General features: G+C 45.5%; 1 protein-coding gene across 1 annotated transcript in view; it reads left to right on the top strand.

Moving 5' to 3' along the window:
• The window catches only part of CCDC152 (coiled-coil domain containing 152), a 68,679-nt gene that overhangs the window by 32,319 nt on the left and 8,613 nt on the right, over positions 1 to 27,747 (top strand). Inside the window, exon 7 of the mRNA XM_069748829.1 lies at positions 3,521 to 3,607. Within this exon, the coding sequence (XP_069604930.1) occupies positions 3,521 to 3,607 (87 nt within the window). The remainder of the gene's footprint in view (positions 1 to 3,520; positions 3,608 to 27,747) is intronic.

Genomic DNA, 27,747 nt, shown 5'->3' with positions numbered 1-27,747 from the left:
CACCTTCCGTAGGTCTGCGTAAAAACTGTAGATCATACACACATGGTCAAAATTGTTGGTACCCCTCCTTTAATAACAGAAAAACCCACAATGGTCTCAGAAATAATATTATTTCACAAGCCTAGAAATAAGGTTCTGCAATATTAAAAAAACACCATATACCAAAATAATTAAACTTATTATACACAATAAAACTTAACATTTAATAATATATCTAAAAAATTTCAGACCACACACAACCTTGGACTACAGGCAGTTGTTTGACTAAAAGATACAGGGTGCACAATGTCCCTAATCTGTACACTATCTATCCCCTGCCTTGCTGCGGAGGTTGGCACCCTATATCCTGCGCAATGGCGCCCCCGCTCAACGCAGGCTCTCCCTAGATGGCCCTAATGGGCCCTACCGTGCAAGAAAGAAGAAGCAAACAACAAATCATACATTCTAGATAAATACAGGAATAGTTACATTAGTGTTCGGTAGCCTGTGTTCTAATATTGCACCAGCCCGGGTGCATTGATGTGTACTATATTATATTCTACACCTATTTTATTGCACCTAATCCCAAAATTAATACGGGACTCCTATATGTACCACCTGAGTCATCCTGTCTGTCAGCGGGGGTTGGCACCTTATAATCCTGCGCAGTTGGCGCCCCCACTCAGCGTCGTCTCTCCCTAAAATGACCCTATACTACTTGTGAAGGGAGGATCGGATATACCAACAGTAACAAATAAAGGGAGGTATCCCTAAAACAAAACAGGCAGAAAGTGCTCAAAAAAACCTCACACCATCTTGAGAATGCCCCAATATTATAATATATCAAACAACTGTCTGTAGTCCAAGGTTGTGTGTGGTCTGATTTTTTTTTTAGATATATTATTAAATGTTAAGTTTTATTGTCTATAATATGTTTAATTATTTTGGTATATGGTGTTTTTTTGATGGCGAATTTGGTCTCAGAAATAACTTGAATCTGACAAAATAAATAATAAATAAAAGATCTATGTAAATGAACAAATGAAAGTCAGACATTGCTTTTCAACCATGCTTCCACAGAATAAAAAAAAAAAAAAACTCATGAAATAGGCCTGGACAGAAATAATGGTACCCCTGAAAATAATGTGACAAAAGGGACTTGATAAATCACAGTATGTCCACTAACTAGCATCACAGGTGTCTACAATCTTGGAATCAGTGAGTGGCCTGTATATAGGGCTACAGATACTCATTGTGCTGTTTGGTGACCTGGTGCATATCACACCCAACATGGACCAGAGGTAGCGAAGGAAAGAGTTGTCTCAGGAGATTAGAAAGAAAATTATAGACAAACATGTTTAAGGTAAAAGTTATAAGATCATCTCCAAGCAGCTTGATGTTCCTGTGACTACAGTTCCACGTATTATTCAGGAATTTAAGATCCATGGGACCGTAGCCAACCTCCCTGGACGTGGCCACAGGAGGAAAATTGATGACAAATCAAAGAGACGGACAATACGAATGGTAACAAAAGAGCCCAGAAAAACTTGGAAACAGATTAAAGGTGAACTTGAAGCACAAGGAACATCCGTGTCAGATCGCACCATCCGTCGTTGTATGAACCAAAGTGGACTTCATGAGAGACGACCAAGGAGGACATCATTGTTGGAAAAAAAAATCCTAAAAAAGCCAGACTGGAATTTGCCAAACTACATGTTGACAAGCCACAAAGCTTCTGGGAGAATGTCCTATGGACAGATGAGCTAAAAATTGAACTTTTTGGCAAGGCACATCAGCTCTATGTTCACAGACGGAAAACTGCAGCATATCAAGAAAAGAACACTGTCCCTATTGTGAAACATGGAGGAGGCTCTGCTATGTTCTGGGTCTGCTTTGCTGCATTTGGCACAGGGTGTCTAGAATATGTGCAGGGTACAATGAAATCTCAAGACTATCAAGGGATTCTAGGGAGAAATGTGCTGCCCAGTGTCAGAAAGCTTGTACTCAGTCGCAGGTCATGGGTCTTGCAACAGGATAATGACCCAAAACACACAGCTAAATTCACCCAAAAATGGATTAGAGAAAAACATTGGACTATTCTGAAGTGGCCTTCTATGATCCCTGACCTAAACCCTATTGAGCATCTTTGGAAAGAGCTGAAACATGCCGTCTGGAAAAGGCAACCGTCAAACGCGAGACAACTGGAGCAGTTTGCTCTTGAGCAGTCGGCCAAAATACTTGTCGAGAGGCGCAGAAGTCTCATTGACAGTTACAAGAATTGTTTGATTGCAGTGATTGCCTCAAAAGGTTGTGCAACAAAATATTAAGTTAAGGGTACCATCATTTCTGTCCAGACTTATTTCATGAGTTTTATTTTTTTTTAATTCTGTGGAAGCATGGTTGAAAAGCAATGTCTGACTTTCATTTGTTCATTTTCATAGATTTTTTTTATTTATTATTCATTTTAGATGCCCTCCTGTTTTCCATGTTGTATCACAGCATAGTTGCGAAACTTTTAACATTTGCTGGGACTTTCACAAAACTTTTGGAAACAATCCTGACAAATTCAAGCAAGTCATGGCACAGAGAATGTGGGAGGTTTACACAAGTAGTCATTCTTGCTTTGACTTTTGGTGCTTCCATGGCAAGTTTTCATTTGGAGAGCTTCCTGTTTTTTAGATGGGATATATGGAAGAGTGGACATTCGGTAAGCGTTGGATTTTTGACAGCTAACCATAGCCCTAAACGGACTTGTTCAGCACTAGTTAATTTTTTAAATATTTTATTAACAAACTAAAATAACGATGATGAAAAGATGCACATGGTGGAAGAAGGAAAATAAAGTAATGCCTTTCAAACAATGACTTACTAACAGAGGTAACTACCTGACTGTTCTACCTGATTGATCACGCTTTCCTCAGAGTGGATACGGACCGCTCCTGCCAGTGATTCAGCTGCTCCACATCAACAGTGGAGCTTTTCTTCTTCTGGGCTGATTTATCGATCATGCATGACTGCCAACATCTTACTGATTGAGAGTTGGCTCCAGGCAGTTAGGCAGCAGGGACCAGGCTATCAATCAGCATGACGTCGGCAGTCAAGCCCGGTCAACAGAGCAGAGCAGAAGAGAAGCCGCTACTCTGTTGATGTGTCATCAGCGGAAGCCACTGAATTGCTGGCAGGAGCCGTCTGTGACTGTTCTGTACTGGCAAAGTTCAGCACCAAGCAGAACTGGCAGGTAGTTAGCAACTACCTGTCTGATAGTTCTTAGGCCTGCATTAAAAAAAATATCTAGTCCTGGATAACTCCCTTACGTATCCCTATTTTACAAACGGACATATAGGATTTGGCTAGCCTTGGGCTTAGACTGTGGGAATTAGGGTGCACTCATGTTGCTTATTGTTTGCAGTGTAGGCATTTCTTTGAAGCACAATTTATTAGACACAGCAATAAAGCTGCAGTTTATAACTATTCACTGTTTAATTTACAGTTTACTATAATGTAACAGCTAAATAATTTACTTTTTTTTTTATCTTTCCAGTTCAATGCCAAATTAGCGAGAATCCAGAGCAGAAATTCCAAATCACACCCAGATACCAACAGTTTATGTCAGAATATCTACAGAATGGTAAATCTTCATTCATTTCACTATAACGCACAGTATTAAACAAACTAAGGCCGGGTGGTTACAATCCGGAACTAGCAGCGCTTTGGATGCAGCGCATGTACACTGCGTCCAAAGCGCTGCCTTCTATTGATTGCAGGTGAATCTGCATGTGTTCACTGAACCGTGTGGATTCACCGCGTCCAATGCATTCTATTGATTTAATTTCTCACAAATTGACATGTTGTGGTCTGGAAAGACGCGCCACATGTCAGTCTCCACGGGTATCTGTGGACATGGTATTTCTTGAAATCCCATCCACTATGCTGTCACAGCTGGCCACTGTGAGTTTGACGCTTCATAAATACGCAGCGTCAAACCCGCAACAACTCCGAATCGTGGGCACATACCCTGAGGGAAATGTGGGAAATATTACAGCTCCATCCATACCGACAGATCACACACAAGGACTTGCGCTTACAGGCTGTAGGTGATAACATCTAGATTTGCAAAATCAAATTAAACAATTAAGTCTTAGACAAATTTCTGGCGTCTTAGAGAGCAATGTGCCAGGTCGCAGACATGGAAGAGTGGACATTAGGTAAATGTTGGATTTTGGAGAGCTAATTTACTGTAGATCGCTGACACTTCAATTTCAAATTTCTTCATGCATAGTATGTGTACTTTCAGGTGTATTGAATAATCTAATTTTTATTAAAAATGAGCTGTCGCAGGGAGAAAAGTTTTTTTGTTTTTTTCATTTTTTATATCCACCATACGGTTCCAAATATATGAACCTTTATATTTAGTGTGCCCATTATGCTAATTTTTATGGTCATTGCCAAGGCGGAATTGCTCACAGGAAAATTTTGCCGAGCAGCCTAAATACACGGCCCCAAAGAACTGTAACCCGATCCATGAAATTCATAATCAAGAAGCCATTTCTGTATTACACTTTCCTTCAACCATTCTTTTTAAATGGTCTGCTTTTTATCCATAAAGTGACATGCAATACCAAATACAACCTGTGGACAAGAGCGGAGCTGTTTCTCGTAGCTCATCTACTATATAATTGTCTAAGGGTCACTTCCGTCTTTCTGTCTGTCTTTCTGTCTGTCTGTCTTTCTGTCTGTCCGCGACCAATCAGCAACGGGCACAGTCCAGCCGCAAAATGGCCGCTCCCTACTCCCCTGCAGTCAGTGCCCCCTCCATACTCCCCCCAGTCAGCGCCCACATAGCGTTAACCGGACTGCCTTACACCGCGGCGTAAGGCAGTCTGTTAACGCTGCCATTAACCTTCTGTGTGACCAATATTTTACTATTGATGCTGCCTATGCAACATCAATAGTAAAAAGATATAATGTTAAAAATACTTTAAAAAATCATTATATACTCACCCCCCAACGGCCCCCGGATCCAGCCCAGGCCTTTCCTGCTCCTCGCGCGCCGCTCCGGTCGCAATAATGCATTGCGGCAATGACCGGAGATGACGTAGCGCTCTTGCAAGACTGCTACATCATCACGTGTTATTGCCGCTTGGGACCGGAGCGGCGCCCGAGGAGCGGGAAAGGCCTGGGCTGGATCCAGGGGCCGTCGGAGGGTGAGTATATAACTATTTTAGATTTAAATTCTTTTTTTTTTAACAGGGATATGGTGCCCACATTGCGATATACTGAAAGGGCTGTGTTATATACTACGTGGGCAGTATTATATACTGCATGGGCTGTGTTATATACTACGTCGGCTGTGCAATATAATACGTGGCTGTGCTATATACTACGTGGGCTGTGTAATATACTACGTGGCTGTGTAATATACTGCGTGGCCTGTGCTATATACTGCGTGGGCTGTGTTATATACTGCGTTGGCTCTGCAATATACTGCGTTGGCTGTGCAATATACTATGTGGCTGTGCTATATACTACGTGGACTGTGCAATATACTACGTGGCTGTGCAATACACTACGTGGGACTACGTGGGCTGTGTTATATACTACGTCGCTGTGCTATATACTACGTCGGCTGTGCAATATACTACGTGGGCTGTGTAACATATTGTGTGTCTGTAATATACTGCGTGGGCTGTGCTATATACTGCATGGGCTGTGTTATATACTACGTGGGCTGTGTAATATACTATGTGGCTGTGTTATATACTACGTGGGCTGTGCAATATAATACGTGGCTGTGCTATATACTACGTGGGCTGTGTAATATACTGCGTGGCATGGCCTGTGCTATATACTGCGTGGGCTGTGTTATATACTGCGTTGGCTCTGCAATATACTGCGTTGGCTGTGCAATATACTTTGTGGCTGTGCTATATACTACATGGGCTGTGCTATATACTCCGTGGACTGTGCAATATACTACGTGGTTGTGCAATACACTACGTGGGACTACGTGGGCTGTGTTATATACTACGTCGCTGTGCTATATACTACGTCGGCTGTGCAATATACTACGTGGGCTGATGTGGCTGTAATTTACTGCATGGGCTGTGCTATATACTGCGTGGGCTGTGTTATATACTGCGTCGGCTGTGCAATATACTATGTGGCTGTGCTATATACTACGTGGGCTGTGTAATATATTGTGTGGCTGTAATTTACTGCGTGGGCTGTGCTATATACTGCGTGGGCTGTGTTATATACTGCGTCGGCTGTGCAATATACTATGTGGTTGTGCAATATACTACGTGGGCTGTGCAGTATGCTACGTGGCTGTGCAATATACTACTTGAAAGTGCAATATACTATGTGGCTATGCTATATACTATGTGGTTGGCCACGAACAATCAGCGACAGGCGCACTTCGGCCGCAAATTGGCGCGGGATTTGAACCACGCTTCGCTAATTGGTTGTGCCCGGCCAGCTGGATTCTGTGTATTCATTGTATTATTCTAAAATCTTCATAAACAAACTACATACATATTCTAGAATACCCGATGCGTTAGAATCGGGCCACCATCTAGTCTACTATATAATTGTCTAAGGGTCACTTCCGTCTTTCTGTCTGTCTTTCTTTCTGTCACGGTTATTCATTCGCTGATTGGTCTCGCCAGCTGCCTGTCATGGCTGCCGCGACCATTCAGCGATGGGCACAGTCCGGAAGAAAATGGCCGCTCCTTACTCCCCGCAGTCAGTGCCTGTCGCCCGCATACTCCCCTCCGGTCACTGCTAGCACAGGGTTAATGCCGGCGGGAACGGACCGCGTTATGCCGCGGGTAACATACTCCGTTACCGCCGCTATTAACCCTGTGTGTCCCCAACTTTTTACTATTGACACTGCCTATGCGGCATCAATAGTAAAAAATGTAATGTTAAAAATAATAAAAAAATAAATAAACCTGCTATACTCACCCTCCGTAGTCCGCTAAGCCGCTCCCACCGGCCGCCATCGTCCGCTGCAGTTTCCGGTGGCAAAGATGGTATGGCAGAAGGACCTGCCATGACGTCACGGTCATGTGACCGCGACGTTATCACAGGCCCTGCGCGACAAGGACCTGCCATGACGTCACGGTCATGTGACCGCGACGTCATCACAGGCCCTGCGCGCCTGCGCTAAAAAGACCTGCCATGACATCACGGTCATGTGACCGCGACGTCATCAAAGGTCCTGCGCTCTGATACCAACCCTGGGACCGCAAGCTGCCGTGGACTACAAGGGGCCTTCGGAAAGGTGAGTATATGTTTATTTTTTATTTTTTCACCTGTGACATGACTGGCCAATATACTACGTGGCTCTGTGTTGTATACTACTTCGCTGTGCAATATACTACATGGCTCTGTGCTGTATACTACGTCACTGGGCAATATACTACGTCACTGGGCAATATACTACGTCACTGGGCAATATACTACGTAACTGGGCAATATACTACGTGGCTGGGCAATATACTACGTGACTGGGCAATATACTATGTGGCTGCGCAATATACGTCACTAGGCAATATACTACATAACTGGGCAATATACTACGTGGCTGTGCAATATACTACATGACTGAGCAATATACTACGTAACTGGCCAATATACTACGTGGCTGCGCAATATACTACGTCACTGGGCAATATACTACGTGGCTGGGTAATATACTACGTGGCTGGGCAATATACTATGTCACTGCGCAATATACTACGTGGCTGGGCAATATACTACGTGGCTGGGCAATATACTACGTGGCTGGGCAATATACTACGTGGACATGCATATTCTAGAATACCCGATGCGTTAGAATCGGGCCACCATCTAGTCTTATATAACTGTCTTCAAGGGAGCAATAAACATACAGTAAATGAATTATGATGATCGTTGCACATGGTAATCATTATATTTTGCACAATAAGTTCTAATTTTGCATATTAATACTGCTCAGAGGTTAATAATTAATCTATCCTTCGTGTATGACTGCAGTAGTTTGGATCTGGGTTAATTTAGAGATGATAGAAAAGTCCATTGCCTGGTTTCTATTCCTTTGTTCTAGCTGTGTGTGCGTGTGTTAGCTACGACAATAAAACCTAATTAAAAATTCCTGCACCAGCGACCATCTGCTCTTTGCTGCGGTGACAAGTATTTGCTCATTAAAAATGCTGCGTGATTTATTACATGTCTATTTACCGGATACAGCGACTCGGAAAAACAATTCCATTGCTTACCACTAGTGATGGGCAAGTGTGCTCGTTATTCGAGTTTCTCCGAGCATGCTCAGGTGATCTGAGTATTTTGGACGTGCTCGTAGATTATGTTTCAGTCCCCGCAGCTACATGGTTTGCAGCTACTAGACAGCTTGAATACATGTGGGGATTCCCTAACAAACAGGCCATCCCTGCATGTGTTTAGGTTGTCTAATAGCTGCAAATCATGCAACTGCAGGGACTCAAACATAATCTACAAGCCCGCCCAAAATACTCGGAAAACACCTGAGCATGCTCGGAAATCTCGAGAAACGAGCACACTCACTCATCACTACTTACCACCCATTATCCCACTCACCTACACTGTATCGTTTCAGTGCAATATGGATTCAGCTCGGGGCTCAGTGGTTAGCTGCAGTGCTGGGGTCCTGAGTTCAAATCTCCCAAGGATATCATCTGCAAGAAGGTTGTATGTTCTTCCTGTGTTTGCGTGGGTTTCCTCCGGGTTCTCCGGTTTCCTCCCACATTGCAAAGACATACTGATAGGGAATCTAGATAGTGAGCCCCAATGGGAGCAGTACTGATAATGTCTGTTAAGCGCTGCGTTATTAATCCCTTAATCCCATATGACGTACTATCCCATCAAGGTGACCTGAGACTTAATTCCCAGTGACGGGATAGTACGTCATATGCGATCGGCCGCGCTCACGGGGGGAGCGCGGCCGATCGCCGCCGGGTGTCAGCTGCCTATCGCATCTGACATTCGGCACTATGTGCCAGGAGCGGTCACGGACCGCCCCCGGCACATTAACCCCCGGCACACGCGATCAAACATGATCGCGGTGTGCCGGCGGTATAGGGAAGCATCGCGCAGGGAGGGGGCTCCCTGCGGGCTTCCCTGAGACCCCCGCAGCAACACGATGTGATTGCGTTGCTGCGAGGGTCTCTTACCTCCCTCCCTGCTCCAGGCCCGGATCCAAGATGGCCGCGGCATCCGGGTCCTGCAGGGAGGCAGGTGGCTTACCAAGTGCCTGCTCAGAGAAGGCGCTTGGTAAGCCTGCAGTACTGTAAGTCAGATCGCTGATCTGACAGAGTGCTGTGCAGCGATCTGTGATGTCCCCCCTGGGACAAAGTAAAAAAGTAAAAAAAAAAATTTCCACATGTGTAAAAAAAAAAAAAATAATACACATATTTAGTATCGCCGCGCCCGTAACGACCCAACCTATAAAACTGTCCCACTAGTTAACCCCTTCAGTAAACACCGTAAGAAAAAAAAAAAAGAGGCAAAAAACAACGCTTTATTATCATACCGCCGAACAAAAAGTGGAATAACACGCAATCAAAAAGACAGATATAAATAACCATGGTACCGCTGAAAACATCATCTTGTCCCGCAAAAAACGAGCCGCCATACAGCATCAGCAGCAAAAAAATAAAAAAGTTATAGTCCTGAGAATAAAGCGATGAATAATGCTGCTTTATCAATTTTATCAAACGCGGAACGGTATAAACGCCTCCCCCAAAAGAAATTCATGAATAGCTGGTTTTTGATCATTCTGCCTCACAAAAATCGGAATAAAAAGCGATAAAAAAAAGTCACGTGCCCGAAAATGTTACCAATAAAAACGTCCCGCAAAAAACAAGACCTCACATGACTCTGTGGACTCAAATATGGAAAAATGATAGCTCTCAAAATGTGGTAACGCAAAAAATATTTTTTGCAATAAAAAGCGTCTTTCAGTGTGTGACGGCTGCCAATCATAAAAATCCGCTAAAAAACCTGCTATAAAAGTAAATCAAACCCCCCTTCATCACCCCCTTAGTTAGGGAAAAATTAAAAAAATGTATTTATTTCCATTTTCCCATTAGGGTTAGGGCTAGGGTTAGGGCTAGGGTTAGGGCTAGGGTTAGGGTTAGGGTTGGGAATAGGGTTGGGATTAGGGTTAGGGGTGTGTCTGGGTTAGAGGTGTGGTTAGGGTTACCGTTGGAATTAGGGTTAGGGGTGTGTTTGGATTAGGGTTTCAGTTATAATTGGGGGGTTTCCACTGTTTAGGCACATCAGGGGCTCTCCAAACGCGTCATGGCGTCCGATCTCAATTCCAGCCAATTCTGCGTTGAAAAAGTAAAACAGTGCTCCTTCCCTTCCGAGCTCTCCCGTCTGCCCAAACAGGGGTTTACCCCAACATATGGGGTATCAGCGTACTCGGGACAAATTGGACAACAACTTTTGGGGTCCAATTTCTCCTGTTACCCTTGGGAAAATACAAAACTGGGGGCTAAAAAATAATTTTTGTGGGAAAAAAAAGATTTTTTATTTTCACGGCTCTGCGTTATAAACTGTAGTGAAACACTTGGGGGTTCAAAGTTCTCACAACACATTTAGATAAGTTCCTTGGGGGGTCTAGTTTCCCATATGGGGTCTCTTATGGGGGGTTTCTACTGTTTAGGTACATTAGGGGCTCTGCAAACGCAATGTGACGCCTGCAGACCATTCCATCTGAGTCTGCATTCCAAATGGCGCTGCTTCCCTTCCGAGTCCTCCCATGCGCCCAAACGGTGGTTCCCCCCACATATGGGGTATCAGCGTACTCAGAACAAATTGTACAACAGCTTTTGGGGTCTAATTTATCCTGTTGCCCTTGGTAAAATAAAACAAATTGGAGCTGAAGTAAATTTTTTGTGAAAAAAAGTTAAATGTTCATTTTTATTTAAACATTCCAAAAATTCCTGTGAAACACCTGAAGGGTTAATAAACTTCTTGAATGTGGTTTTGAGCACCTTGAGGGGTGCAGTTTTTAGAATGGTGTCACACTTGGGTATTTTCTATCATATAGACCCATCAAAATGACTTCAAATGAGATGTGGTCCCTAAAAACAAATGGTGTTGTGTTATGTTTGCTAATGACAGGTGTTATGAAGGCAATCCAGAAACACAGTGTGCTTAGCGATCAGAGCGCACACAGTGATCTGACAAATACCCAAAAATACAAGAACGAGCTCTGAGACGTGGAAACTCTGTAGACTGCACACCTGATCCTATCCTAAACACAACTAAAAGCGGCTGTGGATTGCGCCTAACAACTACCTAGGCAACTCGGCACAGCCTAAGAAACTAGCTAGCCTGAAGATAGAAAAATAGGCCTGACTTGCCCCAGAGAAATTCCCCAAAGGAAAAGGCAGCCCCCCACATATAATGACTGTGAGTAAGATGAAAAGACAAAACGTAGGGATGAAATAGATTCAGCAAAGTGGGGCCCGATATTCTAGGACAGAGCGAGGACAGTAAAGCGAACTTTGCAGTCTACAAAAAACCCTAAAGCAAAACCACGCAAAGGGGGCAAAAAAAACCCACCGTGCCGAACTAACGGCACGGCGGTACACCCTTTGCGTCTCAGAGCTTCCAGCAAAACAAAAGACAAGCTGGACAGAAAAAAAGCAACAAAAAAGCAAAAGGCACTTAGCTATACAGAGCAGCAGGTCACAGGAACAATCAGGAGAAGCTCAGATCCAACACTGAAACATTGACAAGGAGCAAGGATAGCAGCATCAGGCGGAGTTAAGTAATGAAGCAGTTAACGAGCTCACCAGAACACCTGAGGGAGGAAGCTCAGAAGCTGCAGTACCACTTGTGACCACAGGAGTGAATTCTGCCACAGAATTCACAACAGTACCCCCCCCTTGAGGAGGGGTCACCGAACCCTCACCAGAGCCCCCAGGCCGACCAGGATGAGCCGCATGAAAGGCACGAACAAGATCGGAAGCATGAACATCAGAGGCAAAAACCCAGGAATTATCTTCCTGATCATAACCCTTCCATTTAACCAGATACTGGAGTTTCCGTCTAGAAACACGAGAATCCAAAATCTTCTCCACAATATACTCCAATTCCCCCTCCACCAAAACCGGGGCAGGAGGCTCAACAGATGGAACCATAGGTGCCACGTATCTCCGCAACAACGACCTATGGAATACATTATGTATGGAAAAGGAGTCTGGGAGGGTCAAACGAAAAGACACAGGATTGAGAACCTCAGAAATCCTATACGGACCAATAAAACGAGGTTTAAATTTAGGAGAGGAAACCTTCATAGGAATATGACGAGAAGATAACCAAACCAGATCCCCAACACGAAGTTGGGGACCCACACGGCGTCTGCGATTAGCGAAAAGTTGAGCTTTCTCCTGGGACAAGATCAAATTGTCCACTACCTGAGTCCAGATCTGCTGCAACCTATCCACCACAGAATCCAGACCAGGACAGTCCGAAGACTCAACCTGTCCTGAAGAGAAACGAGGCTGGAACCCAGAATTGCAAAAAAATGGAGAAACCAAGGTAGCCGAGCTGGCCCGATTATTAAGGGCGAACTCAGCCAACGGCAAAAAGGACACCCAATCATCCTGGTCTGCAGAAACAAAACATCTCAGATATGTTTCCAAGGTCTGATTGGTTCGTTCGGTCTGGCCATTAGTCTGAGGATGGAAAGCCGAGGAAAAGGATAGGTCAATGCCCATCCTACCACAAAAGGCTCGCCAAAACCTTGAAACAAACTGGGAACCTCTGTCAGAAACAATATTCTCAGGAATGCCATGCAACCGAACCACATGCTGAAAGAACAAAGGTACCAAATCAGAGGAGGAAGGCAATTTAGCCAAGGGCACCAGATGGACCATTTTAGAAAAGCGATCACAGACCACCCAAATGACTGACATCTTTTGAGAAACGGGAAGGTCAGAAATGAAATCCATCGAAATATGTGTCCAAGGCCTCTTTGGGACCGGCAAGGGCAAAAGCAACCCACTGGCACGAGAACAGCAGGGCTTAGCCCTAGCACAAATCCCACAGGACTGCACAAAAGTACGTACATCCCGTGACAGAGATGGCCACCAGAAGGATCTAGCCACTAACTCTCTGGTACCAAAGATTCCAGGATGACCAGCCAACACCGAACAATGAAGTTCAGAGATAAGTTTATTAGTCCACCTATCAGGGACGAACAGTTTCTCTGCTGGACAACGATCAGGTTTATTCGCCTGAAATTTTTGCAGCACCCGCCGCAAATCAGGGGAGATGGCAGACACAATGACTCCTTCCTTGAGGATACCCGCTGGCTCAGATAAACCCGGAGAGTCGGGCACAAAACTCCTAGACAGAGCATCCGCCTTCACATTCTTAGAGCCCGGAAGGTACGAAATCACAAAGTCGAAGCGGGCAAAAAATAACGACCAACGGGCCTGTCTAGGATTCAAGCGCTTGGCAGACTCGAGATAAGTCAAGTTCTTATGATCAGTCAATACCACCACGCGATGCTTAGCTCCTTCAAGCCAATGACGCCACTCCTCGAATGCCCACTTCATGGCCAGCAACTCTCGATTGCCCACATCATAATTACGCTCAGCGGGCGAAAACTTCCTGGAAAAGAAAGCACATGGTTTCATCACTGAGCAATCAGAACCTCTCTGTGCAAAACCGCCCCTGCTCCAATCTCAGAAGCATCAACCTCGACCTGGAACGGAAGAGAAACATCTGGCTGACACAACACAGGGGCACAACAAAAACGACGCTTCAACTCCTGAAAAGCTTCCACAGCAGCAGAAGACCAATTAACCAAATCAGCACCCTTCTTGGTCAAATCGGTCAATGGTTTGGCAATGCTAGAAAAATTACAGATGAAGCGACGGTAAAAATTAGCAAAGCCCAGGAACTTTTGCAGACTTTTCAGAGATGTCGGCTGAATCCAATCCTGGATGGCTTGGACCTTAACTGGATCCATCTCGATAGTAGAAGGGGTAAAGATGAACCCCAAAAATGAAACTTTCTGCACACCGAAGAGACACTTTGATCCCTTCACAAACAAAGAGTTAGCACGCAGGACCTGAAAAACCATTCTGACCTGCTTCACATGAGACTCCCAATCATCTGAGAAGATCAAAATGTCATCCAAGTAAACAATCAGGAATTTATCCAGATACTCACGGAAGATGTCATGCATAAAAGACTGAAACACAGATGGAGCATTGGCAAGTCCGAACGGCATCACTAGATACTCAAAATGACCCTCGGGCGTATTGAATGCAGTTTTCCATTCATCTCCTTGCCTGATTCTCACCAGATTATACGCACCACGAAGATCTATCTTAGTGAACCAACTAGCCCCCTTAATCCGAGCAAACAAGTCAGATAACAATGGCAAGGGATACTGAAATTTAACAGTGATCTTATTAAGAAGGCGGTAATCAATACACGGTCTCAGCGAACCATCCTTCTTGGCTACAAAGAAGAACCCTGCTCCCAGTGGTGATGACGATGGGCGAATATGTCCCTTCTCCAGGGATTCCTTCACATAACTGCGCATAGCGGCGTGTTCGGGCACGGATAAATTAAATAATCGACCTTTAGGGAATTTACTACCAGGAATCAAATTGATAGCACAATCACAATCCCTATGCGGAGGTAGAGCATCGGACTTGGGCTCTTCAAATACATCCTGATAATCAGACAAGAACTCTGGGACCTCAGAAGGGGTGGATGACGAAATCGACAAAAATGGAACATCACCATGTACCCCCTGACAACCCCAGCTGGATACCGACATGGAATTCCAATCCAATACTGGATTATGGGTTTGTAGCCATGGCAACCCCAACACGACCACATCATGCAGATTATGCAACACCAGAAAGCGAATAACTTCCTGATGTGCAGGAGCCATGCACATGGTCAGCTGGGCCCAGTATTGAGGTTTATTCTTGGCCAAAGGTGTAGCATCAATTCCTCTCAATGGAATAGGACACCGCAAAGGCTCCAAGAAAAACCCACAACGTTTAGCATAATCCAAATCCATCAGATTCAGGGCAGCGCCCGAATCCACAAACGCCATGACAGAAAACGACGACAAAGAGCATATCAAGGTAATGGACAGAAGGAATTTGGACTGTACAGTACCAATGACGGCAGACCTAGCGGACCGCTTAGTGCGCTTAGGACAATCAGAAATAGCATGAGTGGAATCACCACAGTAGAAACACAGACCATTCAGACGTCTGTATTCCTGCCGTTCAACTCTAGTCATAGTCCTATCGCACTGCATAGGCTCAGGTTTAACCTCAGGCAGTACCGCCAAATGGTGCACAGATTTACGCTCGCGCAAGCGTCGACCGATCTGAATGGCCAAAGACAAAGACTCATTCAAACCAGCAGGCATAGGAAATCCCACCATGACATCCTTAAGAGCCTCAGAGAGACCCTTTCTGAACAAAGCTGCCAGCGCAGATTCATTCCACTGAGTGAGTACTGACCATTTCCTAAATTTCTGACAATATACTTCTATATAATCCTGACCCTGGCACAAAGCCAGCAAATTTTTCTCAGCCTGATCCACTGAATTAGGCTCATCGTACAGCAATCCGAGCGCCAGGAAAAACGCATCGACACTACTCAATGCAGGGTCTCCTGGCGCAAGAGAAAATGCCCAGTCTTGAGGGTCGCCGCGCAAAAAAGAAATAATAATCAAAACCTGTTGAATAGGATTACCAGAAGAATGAGGTTTCAAGGCCAGAAATAGCTTACAATTATTTTTGAAACTTAGAAACTTAGTTCTATCTCCAAAAAACAAATCAGGAATAGGAATTCTTGGTTCTAACATAGATTTCTGATCAATAGTATCTTGAATTTTTTGTACATTTATAACGAGATTATCCATTGAAGAGCACAGACCCTGAATATCCATGTCCACACCTGTGTCCAGAATCACCCAAATGTCTAGGGGAAAAAAAAAAAGTGAAGACAGAGCAGAAAAAAAAAAAAAAAAAAAATGATGTCAGAACTTTTTCTTTCCCTCTATTGAGAATCATTAGTTGGGCTCCTTGTACTGTTATGTTTGCTAATGACAGGTGTTATGAAGGCAATCCAGAAACACAGTGTGCTTAGCGATCAGAGCGCACACAGTGATCTGACAAATACCCAAAAATACAAGAACGAGCTCTGAGACGTGGAAACTCTGTAGACTGCACACCTGATCCTATCCTAAACACAACTAAAGGCGGCTGTGGATTGCGCCTAACAACTACCTAGGCAACTCGGCACAGCCTAAGAAACTAGCTAGCCTGAAGATAGAAAAATAGGCCTGACTTGCCCCAGAGAAATTCCCCAAAGGAAAAGGCAGCCCCCCACATATAATGACTGTGAGTAAGATGAAAAGACAAAACGTAGGGATGAAATAGATTCAGCAAAGTGGGGCCCGATATTCTAGGACAGAGCGAGGACAGTAAAGCGAACTTTGCAGTCTACAAAAAACCCTAAAGCAAAACCACGCAAAGGGGGCAAAAAAAACCCACCGTGCCGAACTAACGGCACGGCTGTACACCCTTTGCGTCTCAGAGCTTCCAGCAAAACAAAAGACAAGCTGGACAGAAAAAAAGCAACAAAAAAGCAAAAGGCACTTAGCTATACAGAGCAGCAGGTCACAGGAACAATCAGGAGAAGCTCAGATCCAACACTGAAACATTGACAAGGAGCAAGGATAGCAGCATCAGGCGGAGTTAAGTAATGAAGCAGTTAACGAGCTCACCAGAACACCTGAGGGAGGAAGCTCAGAAGCTGCAGTACCACTTGTGACCACAGGAGTGAATTCAGCCACAGAATTCACAACAGTGTTGTAAAAATGAGAAATTGCTGGTCAACTTTTAACTCTTATAACTCCCTAACAAAAAAAAATTTTGGTTCCAAAATTGTGCTGATGTAAAGTAGACATGTGGGAAATGTTACTTAGTAAGTATTTTGTGTGACATATCTCTGTGATTTCATTGCATAAAAATTCAAAGTTGGAAAATTGCGAAATTTTCAAAATTTTCGCCAAATTTCCATTTTTTTCACAAATAAACGCAGGTAATATCAAAGAAATTTTACCACTATCATGAAGTACAATATGTCACGAGAAAACAATGTCAGAATCACTGGGATCCGTTGAAGCGTTCCATAGTTATAACCTCATAAAGGGACAGTGGTCAGAATTGTAAAAATTGGCCTGGTCATTAATGTGCAAACCACCCTCGGGGCTTAAGGGGTTAATGGCGCTATAAAAGTGAGTAAAATAAAAATACATTTTGATTTTATTATCATAAAGCTTCACTTTTCTATAGATCATTTTTTGATAATTTCATATTGTGCTTTGTTTCCATGATGATATGACCACTGGGTGGCACTGCTTTACTACAGTGTGAACTGTGTCACCCTTACGTCAGTACTCCATACACCAGAGCCGGTAGAAAAAATTAAATTGGCAATGAAAAAAGCTGCTCAAACATAATTTCTTATTTTTTTAATACTTGCAATATTTTTTTTATCACTCTTCTCTGTTGAGCGCCCATCTATGCAAAATTGGAGAAACTTTCATGAGGGGCTGGCTTTAGACAAAGTGGAGCCCTGGGCACAAGTTTAAAGTAGGGCCCTAAATGCTGACATATTGCACCATCACAGGGTGTGGGGTTCCTGGGCAATTGCCCAGTGTGCATCCCCTTTAGGCCGGGGTCACACTTGCGACTGCAAATGCTAAAAACTCACGTGACTCTCTCGCATCAATACCCTGCAGGGTGCGGCTACATGTACATTAATGCAGCTGAACCAGTAGCATAGCTACCGGGGGGGCAGAGGGTTCGGGCCCGCCGATACAGTTACTTTCTGCACAGAGCGGGGAGAGTCGATCTCCCTGCTCTGCCGCTGTGCAGCCCCTGAGCGGGGGGGCGATGTACCTATATTCAGCCGATACAGCTGATCGCATTGATGGGAGAAGGAGAGCTGCGCTCCTTCTCCCATCATCCCCCTGTCAGTGTCGGCGTCTGACGTCGCCGACACTGACAGCGAGCGCGATGACGTCACTGTCCGGCGCCCGCTGTCAGGAGATCAGCGGGCGCAGCTCAGGAACCCAGGATGAAGAGAGGTGAGTATTTATTTATTTTTTAATGGGATATGCTGCCTTATTACAGGGTCTGCCGCCTTATCACAGAGTCTGCCTATGGGGGCTGCCTTATTACAGGGTCTGACTATGGGGGCTGGCTTATTACAGGGTCTGACTATGGGGGCTGGCTTATTACAGGGTCTGACTATGGGGGGCCACCTTATTACAGGGCCTGACTATGGGGTTGTCTTATTACAGGGTCTGACTGGGGGGTGCTGCCTCATTACAGGGTCTGACTATGGGGTGCTGCCTCATTACAGGGTCTGCCTATAGGGGTGCTGCCTCATTACAGGGTCTGCCTATGGGGGGCTGCCTTATTACATGGTCTTACTATGAGGGGGCTGCCTTATTACAGGGTCTGACTATAGGGGTGCTGCCTTATTACATGGTCTGACTATGGGGGTGCTGCCTTATTACAGGGTCTGCCAATAAGGGTGCTGCCTTACTACAGGGTCTGACTATAGGTGTGCTGCCTCATTACAGGGTCTGACTATGGGGTGCTGCCTTATTACAGGGTCTGGCTATGAGGGGGCTGTCTTATTACAGGGTCTGACTATAGGGGTGCAGCCTCATTACAGGGTCTGACTATGGGGTGCTGCCTTATTACAGGGTTTGACTATGGGCGCTGCCTTATTACAGGGTCTGACTATGGGGGCTGCCTCATTAAAGGGTCTGCCTATGGGAGTGCTGCCTTATTACAGGGTCCGCCTATAGGGGTGCTGCCTTATTACAGGGTCTGACTATGGGGTGCTGCCTTATTACAGGGTCTGCCTATATGGGGGCTGTCGTATGCTATAGAGTCTGCCTATGGGGAGTGCATTATACTATATTGTGGACTATTTGGTGCATTATGCTACTGTATATGGAGGCTATCTACGGGGCCATCATACAGTATGGAGATTACAGTGTGGGGGTCATTATACATTGTTGGAACTATCAAACAGTTTGGGAGCTAATAAGGAGTCAGTATACTGTGTATAGGGGAGCTGTACAGGGGGAGACTCGGGACATTATTAAATGTAAAGTGGGCACTTATTGTTATAGGAGAACTCAGGTTACTGTGGCTATCAAAGGGGCACACACAGGGCAATATTACTTTCTAGGGGCAAAATATGGGCACTGTTTTCTAGGGCACTTGCACCCGGCATTACTATATTATAGAGGGGTGCTTTAGAATTTAGAGGGCACAGAGAATCACACAGTAGGTGCAGTAATAGGGACACATACGGCAGCAGCGGCTCAGTATTGGGGTATCAGGTGCAGTAATAGGGTCACATACGGCAGCAGCTCAGTATTGGGGTATCAGGGGCAGTAATAGGGACACATACGGCAGCAGTGGCTCAGTATTGGGGTATCAGGTGCAGTAATAGGGACACATACGGCAGCAGCTCAGTATTGGGGTATCAGGGGCAGTAGTAGGGACACATATGGCAGCAGCCGCTCAGTATTGGGGTATCAGGGGCAGTAATAGGGACACATACGGCAGCAGCGGCTCAGTATTGGGGTATCAGGTGCAGTAATAGGGACACATACGGCAGCAGCGACTCAGTATTGGGGTATCAGGTGCAGTAATAGGGACACATACGGCAGCAGCGACTCAGTATTGGGGTATCGGGTGCAGTAATAGGGACACATACGGCAGCAGCGGCTCAGTATTGGGATATCAGGTGCAGTGCTAGGGACACATACGGCAACAGAGGCTCAGTATTGGGGTATCAGGTGCAGTAACAGGGTCACATACGGCAGCAGAGGCTCAGTATTGGGGTATCAGGTGCAGTGATAGGGACACATACGGCAGCAGAGGCTCAGTATTGGGGTATCAGGTGCAGTAACAGGGTCACATACGGCAGCAGAGGCTCAGTATTGGGGTATCAGGGGCAGTAATAGGGACACATACGGCAGCAGCGGCTCAGTATTGGGGTATCAGGGGCAGTAATAGGGACACATACGGCAGCAGCGGCTCAGTATTGGGATATCAGGTGCAGTGATAGGGACACATACGGCAGCAGAGGCTCAGTATTGAGGTATCAGGTGCAGTGATAGGGACACATACCGCAGCAGCGGCTCAGTACTGGGGTATCAGGGGCAGTAATAGGGACACATACGGCAGCAGCGGCTCAGTATTGGGGTATCAGGGGCAGTAATAGGGTCACATACGGCAGCAGCGGCTCAGTATTGGGATATCAGGTGCAGTGATAGGGACACATACGGCAGCAGAGGCTCAGTATTGAGGTATCAGGGGCAGTAATAGGGACACATATGGCAGCAGAGGCTCAGTATTGGGATATCAGGTGCAGTGATAGGGACACATACGGCAGCAGTGGCTCAGTATTGAGGTATTAGGGGCAGTAATAGGGACACATACGGCAGCGGCTCAGTATTGGGGTATCAGGGGCAGTAATGGGGTCACATACGGCAGCAGCGGCTCAGTATTGGGGTATCAGCAGGATGAGGGGTTTGTGCAGGTTGGGAATAGATGGTGATGGCTGGAATATGAGAAGTTAAATATGTCTTTGTTGTATTCTCTGCAGGTGAGTCGTTGCTGGAAGAAGTTGTCATGTCGGTCTGGGCCAGATGGAAAAGACTGGAAAAATGAATGATTCCATCAGAAAGGACGTCAGCGGTAAGTCATTATCTGTAACTGTGCAGTGATCTGTTATATGTTCTGTAGGGCTGGTATCTATTCTTTCTCTGTTACATAGGGTACATTCATTTCTGGAGATTGACGGAACCACGGTGCGAGCGATGTTCTTCGATTTCTCGAGTGCATTTAACTCCCTGCAGCCACTTTTACTACACAAAAAGATGACTGATATGAAGGTTGAGGGGGGGATGAGAAATTGGATAACTGACTACCTATCAGATCGGCCACAGTTTGTACAGATGGGAGCAGTGGTGTCAAGCAGATTATTGAGCAGTGTAGGTGCCCCTCAGGGAACGGTGCTTGCGCGCTTTCTATTCACACTGTATACTTCAGACTTTCAGTATAAATCTGAACTTTGCCACCTTCAAAAATTTTCGGATGACTCTGTGGTTGTGGGATGCATTAGGGGAGATCAGGGGGATGAGGAATATAGAAGGGTGGTGTCGAATTTCGTGGATTGGTGCAATGGTAACTATCTACAACTAAATGTTAAGAAAACTAAGGAGTTGGTGGCCAACTATAGCAGGATTAAGTTGGAATGCTTACCGATCACTATTGCTGGTCAGGAGGTAGAGCAGGTGGAGAGTTACAAATATTTGGGGGTCCATTTGGATAGCAAACTGGACTGGAGATGCCACTCAGAGTATGTCTACAAGAAGGGGATGAGCAGATTGTATTTCCTAAGGAAACTGAGGTCTTTTAATGTGTGCAGCAAAATGTTAGAAATGTTCTACCAGTCTGTAGTGGCAAGTGCCATCTTTTTTGCAATCACGTGCTGGGGTAGTAGTGTGCGGGCCTCTGATGCTAATAAGCTGAATAAGATTATTAAGAAGGCAAGTTCTGCTGTGGGCTGCAATCTGGACTCTTTTGGGGAGGTAGTGGAGAAAAGAACTCTGAGAAAGTGTATGGCAATTATGAACAATAATGCACATCCACTATATGAGCTATTCATGAGACAGAAGAGCACCTTCAGTAACCGGCTAATACTTCTGAGGTGGAAGAAGGAAAAATATAGGAAATCGTTTGCGCCAACTGCCATGGGAATGTACAACAATAACATTAGGGTTAAACCACCAAGGTGAATGTCTACTTATTTCTCTACATTTCAGTTCACTCGTTGTGTATGTCCTATTCTAATGTATAATGTATAATGTCCTTCTGTCAACAAACTGTCATGTCAACTATGTAATTCTTTTATGATTTTTATGATTTAAGTTGTGCTGCTGTGATACCATAATTTCCCACGGGATCAATAAAGTGTATCGTATCGTATCATATCGTACCACTGACCATATGGCGGTAATATCCATATTGGTCTTTATATAGAGATTATCTTCAGTAACATCGTGGTCATCTGCTGAGGTTCTCCTCCACTATTAAGGTGCGTCACCGAGTTGTATTCCAGGTTACCTGGTTAGGGGCCCACTCAGAAGCTCCGCCCCCCAACCAAAACCCTAGCTACGCCTCTGAGCTGAATGCTCTGGTCCGAACCGCCGCCGGCAGTGCCAGGTATTGAGGAGAGAGACTTGCGCGAGTTTCTCGCATTGCAGTCGCAAGTGTGACTCCGGCCTTACACTGGCCCTGCTTGCACGTGACGCAAGTTTTTCTATTAATATATAAAGAGCGGCTTTAGCTGCGGTGCTGTAGGTGTTTTCGGTTGATCTAATTAGTTTCCATCACTACTGCCTACAACTTTTTACAAAACCGATCCATTGGTGCAGAACGGAGTCCGCGGTGACACAGCTATGGTCTACATCTGGTGTTCTAGTGCTTTACATTAAAGGGCTAGTCCAGGGCTTACATACTGATGACATATCCATAGGATACATTGACACCCATCAGTTCCGTATGTGCTTTATGGGGTATTCACCATGATGATGACAACCTGTAAAATAAATACCGTACATTATTCATTCACTCATTCATTTAGGCAATAATGTACTTGCTTCCAAGAGATGAATCATAAAAAAGATTACACTTGACAGGAAAGGACATTTTACAAGTACTGAGGAACTTCTGAATTTATTACAAACTAGATTGTGGCCCGATTCTAACGCATCGGGTATTCTAGAATATGCATGTCCCCGTAGTATATGGACAATGATGATTCCAGAATTCGCAGCAGACTGTGCCCGTCGCTGATTGGTCGAGGCAACCTTTATGACATCATCGTCGCCATGGCAACCATTATGACATCATCGTCGCTGTGCCCGTTGCTGATTGGTCGAGGCCTGGCGGCCTCGACCAATCAGACGCGGGATGTCTACGTCCTTTATGACATCATCGTCGCTGTGCCCGTTGCTGATTGGTCGAGGCCTGGCGGCCTCGACCAATCAGAGACGCGGGATTTTTACGTCGATGCTGTGCCGGTCTCTGATTGGTCGAGGCCTGGCGGCCTCGACCAATCAGAGAGCAGGGATTTCCAGGACAGACAGACAGACAGACAGATGGAAAAACCCTTAGACAATTATATATATAGATGTCCTTCAATTTGAGCAGAAATGGAGAAATTAGCATAAAAACACGTCAAATCAAGGAATGATCATAAATCAGAGTTTAGTTAAATAGAAGCTACAGATTTTAATCTTTTTTAATAAATCAATAGTGAAGTGAAAATGAGAACATTATTTTATCACTTCTCAACCACTTCTTTCTTGAACTGATCATTCACTGTCAAAAACTACTCCAATCTGTCCACAGACTAGAATTCTACCACCAACTATTGTGGGTAGCAATCCTAACAGTCAGTATTGACCCTTTAACGAGCCTTGCCACTTGATATAGGATGAAAAAGCAAACCATGCACTCCATTTGCAGACGTGTTTTGCACTGTTTTCCCCTCATCAGGGCAAAGTAGATAGCCTGATTTGGCTGTGAGGCCTAAGCCAGGTGGTCTAAGAGGGAACATTTCTCTTTGTGGGTACGCGTACATCATGCTGCTTGGCACTGTCTCCAAGGAGAAATGTTACTTACTTAGTCCTGTCAGATCTCCGTCTTTGCACACTGAGGAGTAAATACTCCAAACTTCATGTCTGAAAATGGAGTGTATGGTTTGACTTTTTATCCTAATTTATGTGGCAAGACTTGCTAAGGGGTCAATATTGACTTTTAGGATTGCTACCATAATAGGTGGCACTGGAATTTCCGTTCTGTTCCTATTTCAAGAGATATTTGCGCATTGAATTTCCGGGAGGATTGCATTATATCTTATCCTTCATTTACACATTTTTCAGCTGATTCTGAATTGTCACCTGTAAGTGCAGTTACACTTTCTCATTCGTCTAATTGGGGGGCACAGAAACCATGGGATAGTTTGCTGCCATGTGGAGCCTGACACTATTAATACATCTAATTAATTATTGGCTTCTCCCCTGCAGACTATACCTGGCCTGTTAGCATCAGGCTCTTCAGTTTTTTGTAGTGTCAGTTGGAGGCAAAGTCTATTAGACGGGTCTTAGTTTAGGTGTTAACCATTTTTCTTTTTTGCGTTTCAGATGGATGTCCTAGGGTAACGGGGTGTAATTGTGCAGCGCCCCAGGGTTCTGGTCGTTGCAGTAATATCATTCTCCTCTAGGGGGGAGTGCTGTTACGTTTGGAGACAATAAAGGAGATCTCACTACCAGGTAACACCAACAGACAACACACTTCATACTCCAGTCCACCAGGGCGAGCTATGCTCCTATTTATTAGGGCACTCTTCACAATTAGGTAAAACTGGTGGTCTGGATAGGAAGTCAATCAGTTCCTGCCAGGCAGACAGAGAGGAAGGAGGAACATCGAGTAGTTGCCGACAGGGTTGGTCCCTGACAGGGGTGTCAGAGACCTAGACAGAAGGTCACGGAGTTGCACCTGCCCCACGTGCGACAGCATCCTAAGAAACAGACACGAACAGCGGATTGTATTGTAGAGAGTGAGAAACGAAGTCATAGCAAAAGGAGAGGAAATCAGAAGAAGTTCTGCCCTACACAGGCTGCCTCCTTCTGAGGCGCAGGATCTGGTAGCTGGAACACCGAGGGAGCAACAGTCTCCATGCCTTGCTCCAGAGACCGGCAGGACAGTTAATTCCAAGTTACTGATCCGCCCTATACCCAGGAGACACGGTGGCAACTTGTGGGGGCTGGGACGTGCTAGAGTCCCTGTAAAAAGCCTCAGGCCATCAGTCATACGGGTTTGTTCCTATCCATCTGGGGGACAGAGACATAACATCTAGAACATCTACAACAGTTGTGAGGACCTTACGAGAAGCTCAGCAGGAAGGTACTACAATACCCAGGCACTAGAGGAAGGCTACTGATTTCCACCTGGATAAGGGGACTCTGGATTTGCCTCCAAACCGGCCGGACTCTGCCTGCCCTGTGATCTGGTGCTCTGGACTGTGGATGCTGAAACCTTCAGTAAAGGTAAAGAGACTGCAACCTTGTGTCCTCGTTCTTCACTGCACCTCACACCATCCACCATCTACACTCTGGGAAGCCCTGGGGACATACTTCACCTGTGGGAAGGTATACCATCTAGCTGCCATAACATTACCCCAGCGGACCCCTAAGCAGCGTCGGTCACCCTGACCGAATACCACAGGTGGCGTCACAAATATTTCCCCTTTAAAGACCTTTCCCCTTTCACAACGAACCTCACGAGGGCCACGGACTGGGTCAGCCACCGTGACGTCCCCCTTTGAGAACCGAAGGGCCCTGTACCGAGTACCTCACTGCCCTGCGGGGGCGCTCCAATTGTGTACTCTGTTTCGCCCACTTAACGACGGAACGTATAGGCTGTAATAGTTCAGTCAACATACACGTCAGTATGACCAGACCAAGGTACTGTACCTTGACATAGTCGGTAGTCAGGTACTGGGACGGAGGTCCGTAAGCCAAATAGTTCTTGGCATAGTGCATGGAGCAGATGATGAATGGTTCTGGATCTTCAGGACAGGGAAGTATAATCCTGCCGTGAGCCTTTTTTCCTCCTCCTCCCTCTATTACTTTTTGGGGTGGTAGATTCCAGAGAGTGCATGGCTCTGGAGAAAAAAAGCTAGTTGTTGGGGCACCCTCCCATGCCATCAACGGTGCGTGCAGCTTTTTGGGAGTGGTTCTGTATGGTGGTGGTGTATGTTTGTCTCAAGCTAGGTGCAGTTGCACATATACACCTTGCATATCAAAACTTGGGTATAACCTTGCACTATTCACACACTAGATCACTTTTTATGATCAACTCGTTCACTACTATCACACTCCAAGCCAATCGGGGTCGCCTGCGGGCCTCACTTGCTGGTCAATCAGCACGTCCGGTGGTCCCTTCTGACAGCCAATCAGCAGGATCAATGTGTACACACCCCCAACCAGTCAGCATGGCTTGTGAGCCCCATCCTCTAAGCAATTAGAATGGGCCCTTCCAGCCATGGGGCCATGCCCCTTTCTCTTCCTGTGGTTTGGGCTCCATTTTCCCTAGATATTCAACCAGGATGGGTCTTCTACCATCGCTCTTCAACTTGCTCTAGCACAACTCAACGCACCAGTGTCTAGACGCCCTAAGTCATGATCCTATTGGATATCACCGCGATCTTTGACCTTAACGACCCTCGGACCTGGTAGGCGGTTTGTTATTGGTAGAGTCTAGAGTGAGTCAAACCTTCCAGATGAGACCTCACAGCGGCGCTGTTTCCACAACTGATCCTGTAACCCGGATGCTAGGTGGACTGCCTCCCACAGCAGGTAAGGTGGCACATTGCAGGTGTTATCACTCTACCTGCTACCTGAGTGAGCCAGGCCCAGGACGGGTATTCTTTATAGAGCGCACAGAATGTGTAGCAATCTACAGGAGCTCCAACCCCCTTTATCAGTGCCTGTGAACCCCACAGCAAGGACTTCTTTGGAGGAGAAGGACAAGCGGGCAATCCAGGCTGTACTCAGAGTGAGTCTGACCTCTTAACCAGTGTATTTTCATTTTTAGGTCATATCACACAAGTGAGCCACACATTTGCTTTTATAGATGCAAAGCTTGGCAGGAAGATACTGGAATAAGCAGTTGCTCAGGTGGCAGCTTGTGCAGACGTGAGGAAACCTTTAAGGTAACAGTATATGTTTTTTCATTCCCACCCCAGGGACAGCTTTGGGACGTCCCTTGGTTTCTGTGTCCCCCAAAGAGACGAACGAGAAAAGTACATTTGGTACTCACCATCTGTTTCTCATAGTCTTTATTGGGGAATACAGCAACCACCCTTGGTTGCCCGGTCGGCGTGCATTTACTTTGTTTTTCTGTCAAGATGTAATTTGATTATCTTACTTCTTTTTTGGGCTTTTCATACTGCTTTCCCACTAAACTGGAGAGCCTGATGCTGCAGGCATGGTATATTCTGCAGGGAAGGAGCCAAGTTTCAATCACATGTATTAATAGTGTCAGCCTCCAGGTGGCAGCAGACTTTCCCATGGTTTATGTGTTCACCAATGAAGACTACAAGTAAAGAAACAGATTTTACTTTGAGTACCAAAAATCTACTTTTCTCATGAGTCTCATTTGGGGATCTCTCCCAACTGCCTCTCTTACTCTCTTACCGCTAAGCACAAGGATCGGCCTTTGGAATACAACAGGTTGGATTATTCTCTGTCCTAACACCATCTGTTGGGGAACAGTGGGGAGGCCCCTATACACATTATATGGTCAGCTGATCTTGCCAAAATCGGAGGGTTGGATGACTTTATCAAGTGTGTACAGGGCAGAGGCGTCATAGGGGTTCAGCTCAGGGGGGGTCGAAACATGTTAGTGGGCCCCTAACAGGTGGACATATCAGTAATGCAACCTGTGTGACTGCACATGGGCCCAAGAGTTAAGGAGGCCCATTTCTACATCCAAAGCAGGTGCTATTTTGCATTTTTAGGAGTTCTTGGGCTGCAAAGGGCTCATATATTGTTCTTGCACATGGGCCCTTTCCTGT

The sequence above is a fragment of the Ranitomeya imitator genome, chromosome 1, assembly GCF_032444005.1.
Source record: "Ranitomeya imitator isolate aRanImi1 chromosome 1, aRanImi1.pri, whole genome shotgun sequence".
Lineage (NCBI taxonomy): Eukaryota > Metazoa > Chordata > Amphibia > Anura > Dendrobatidae > Ranitomeya > Ranitomeya imitator.
This window is presented reverse-complemented; position numbering and strand designations above follow the sequence as displayed.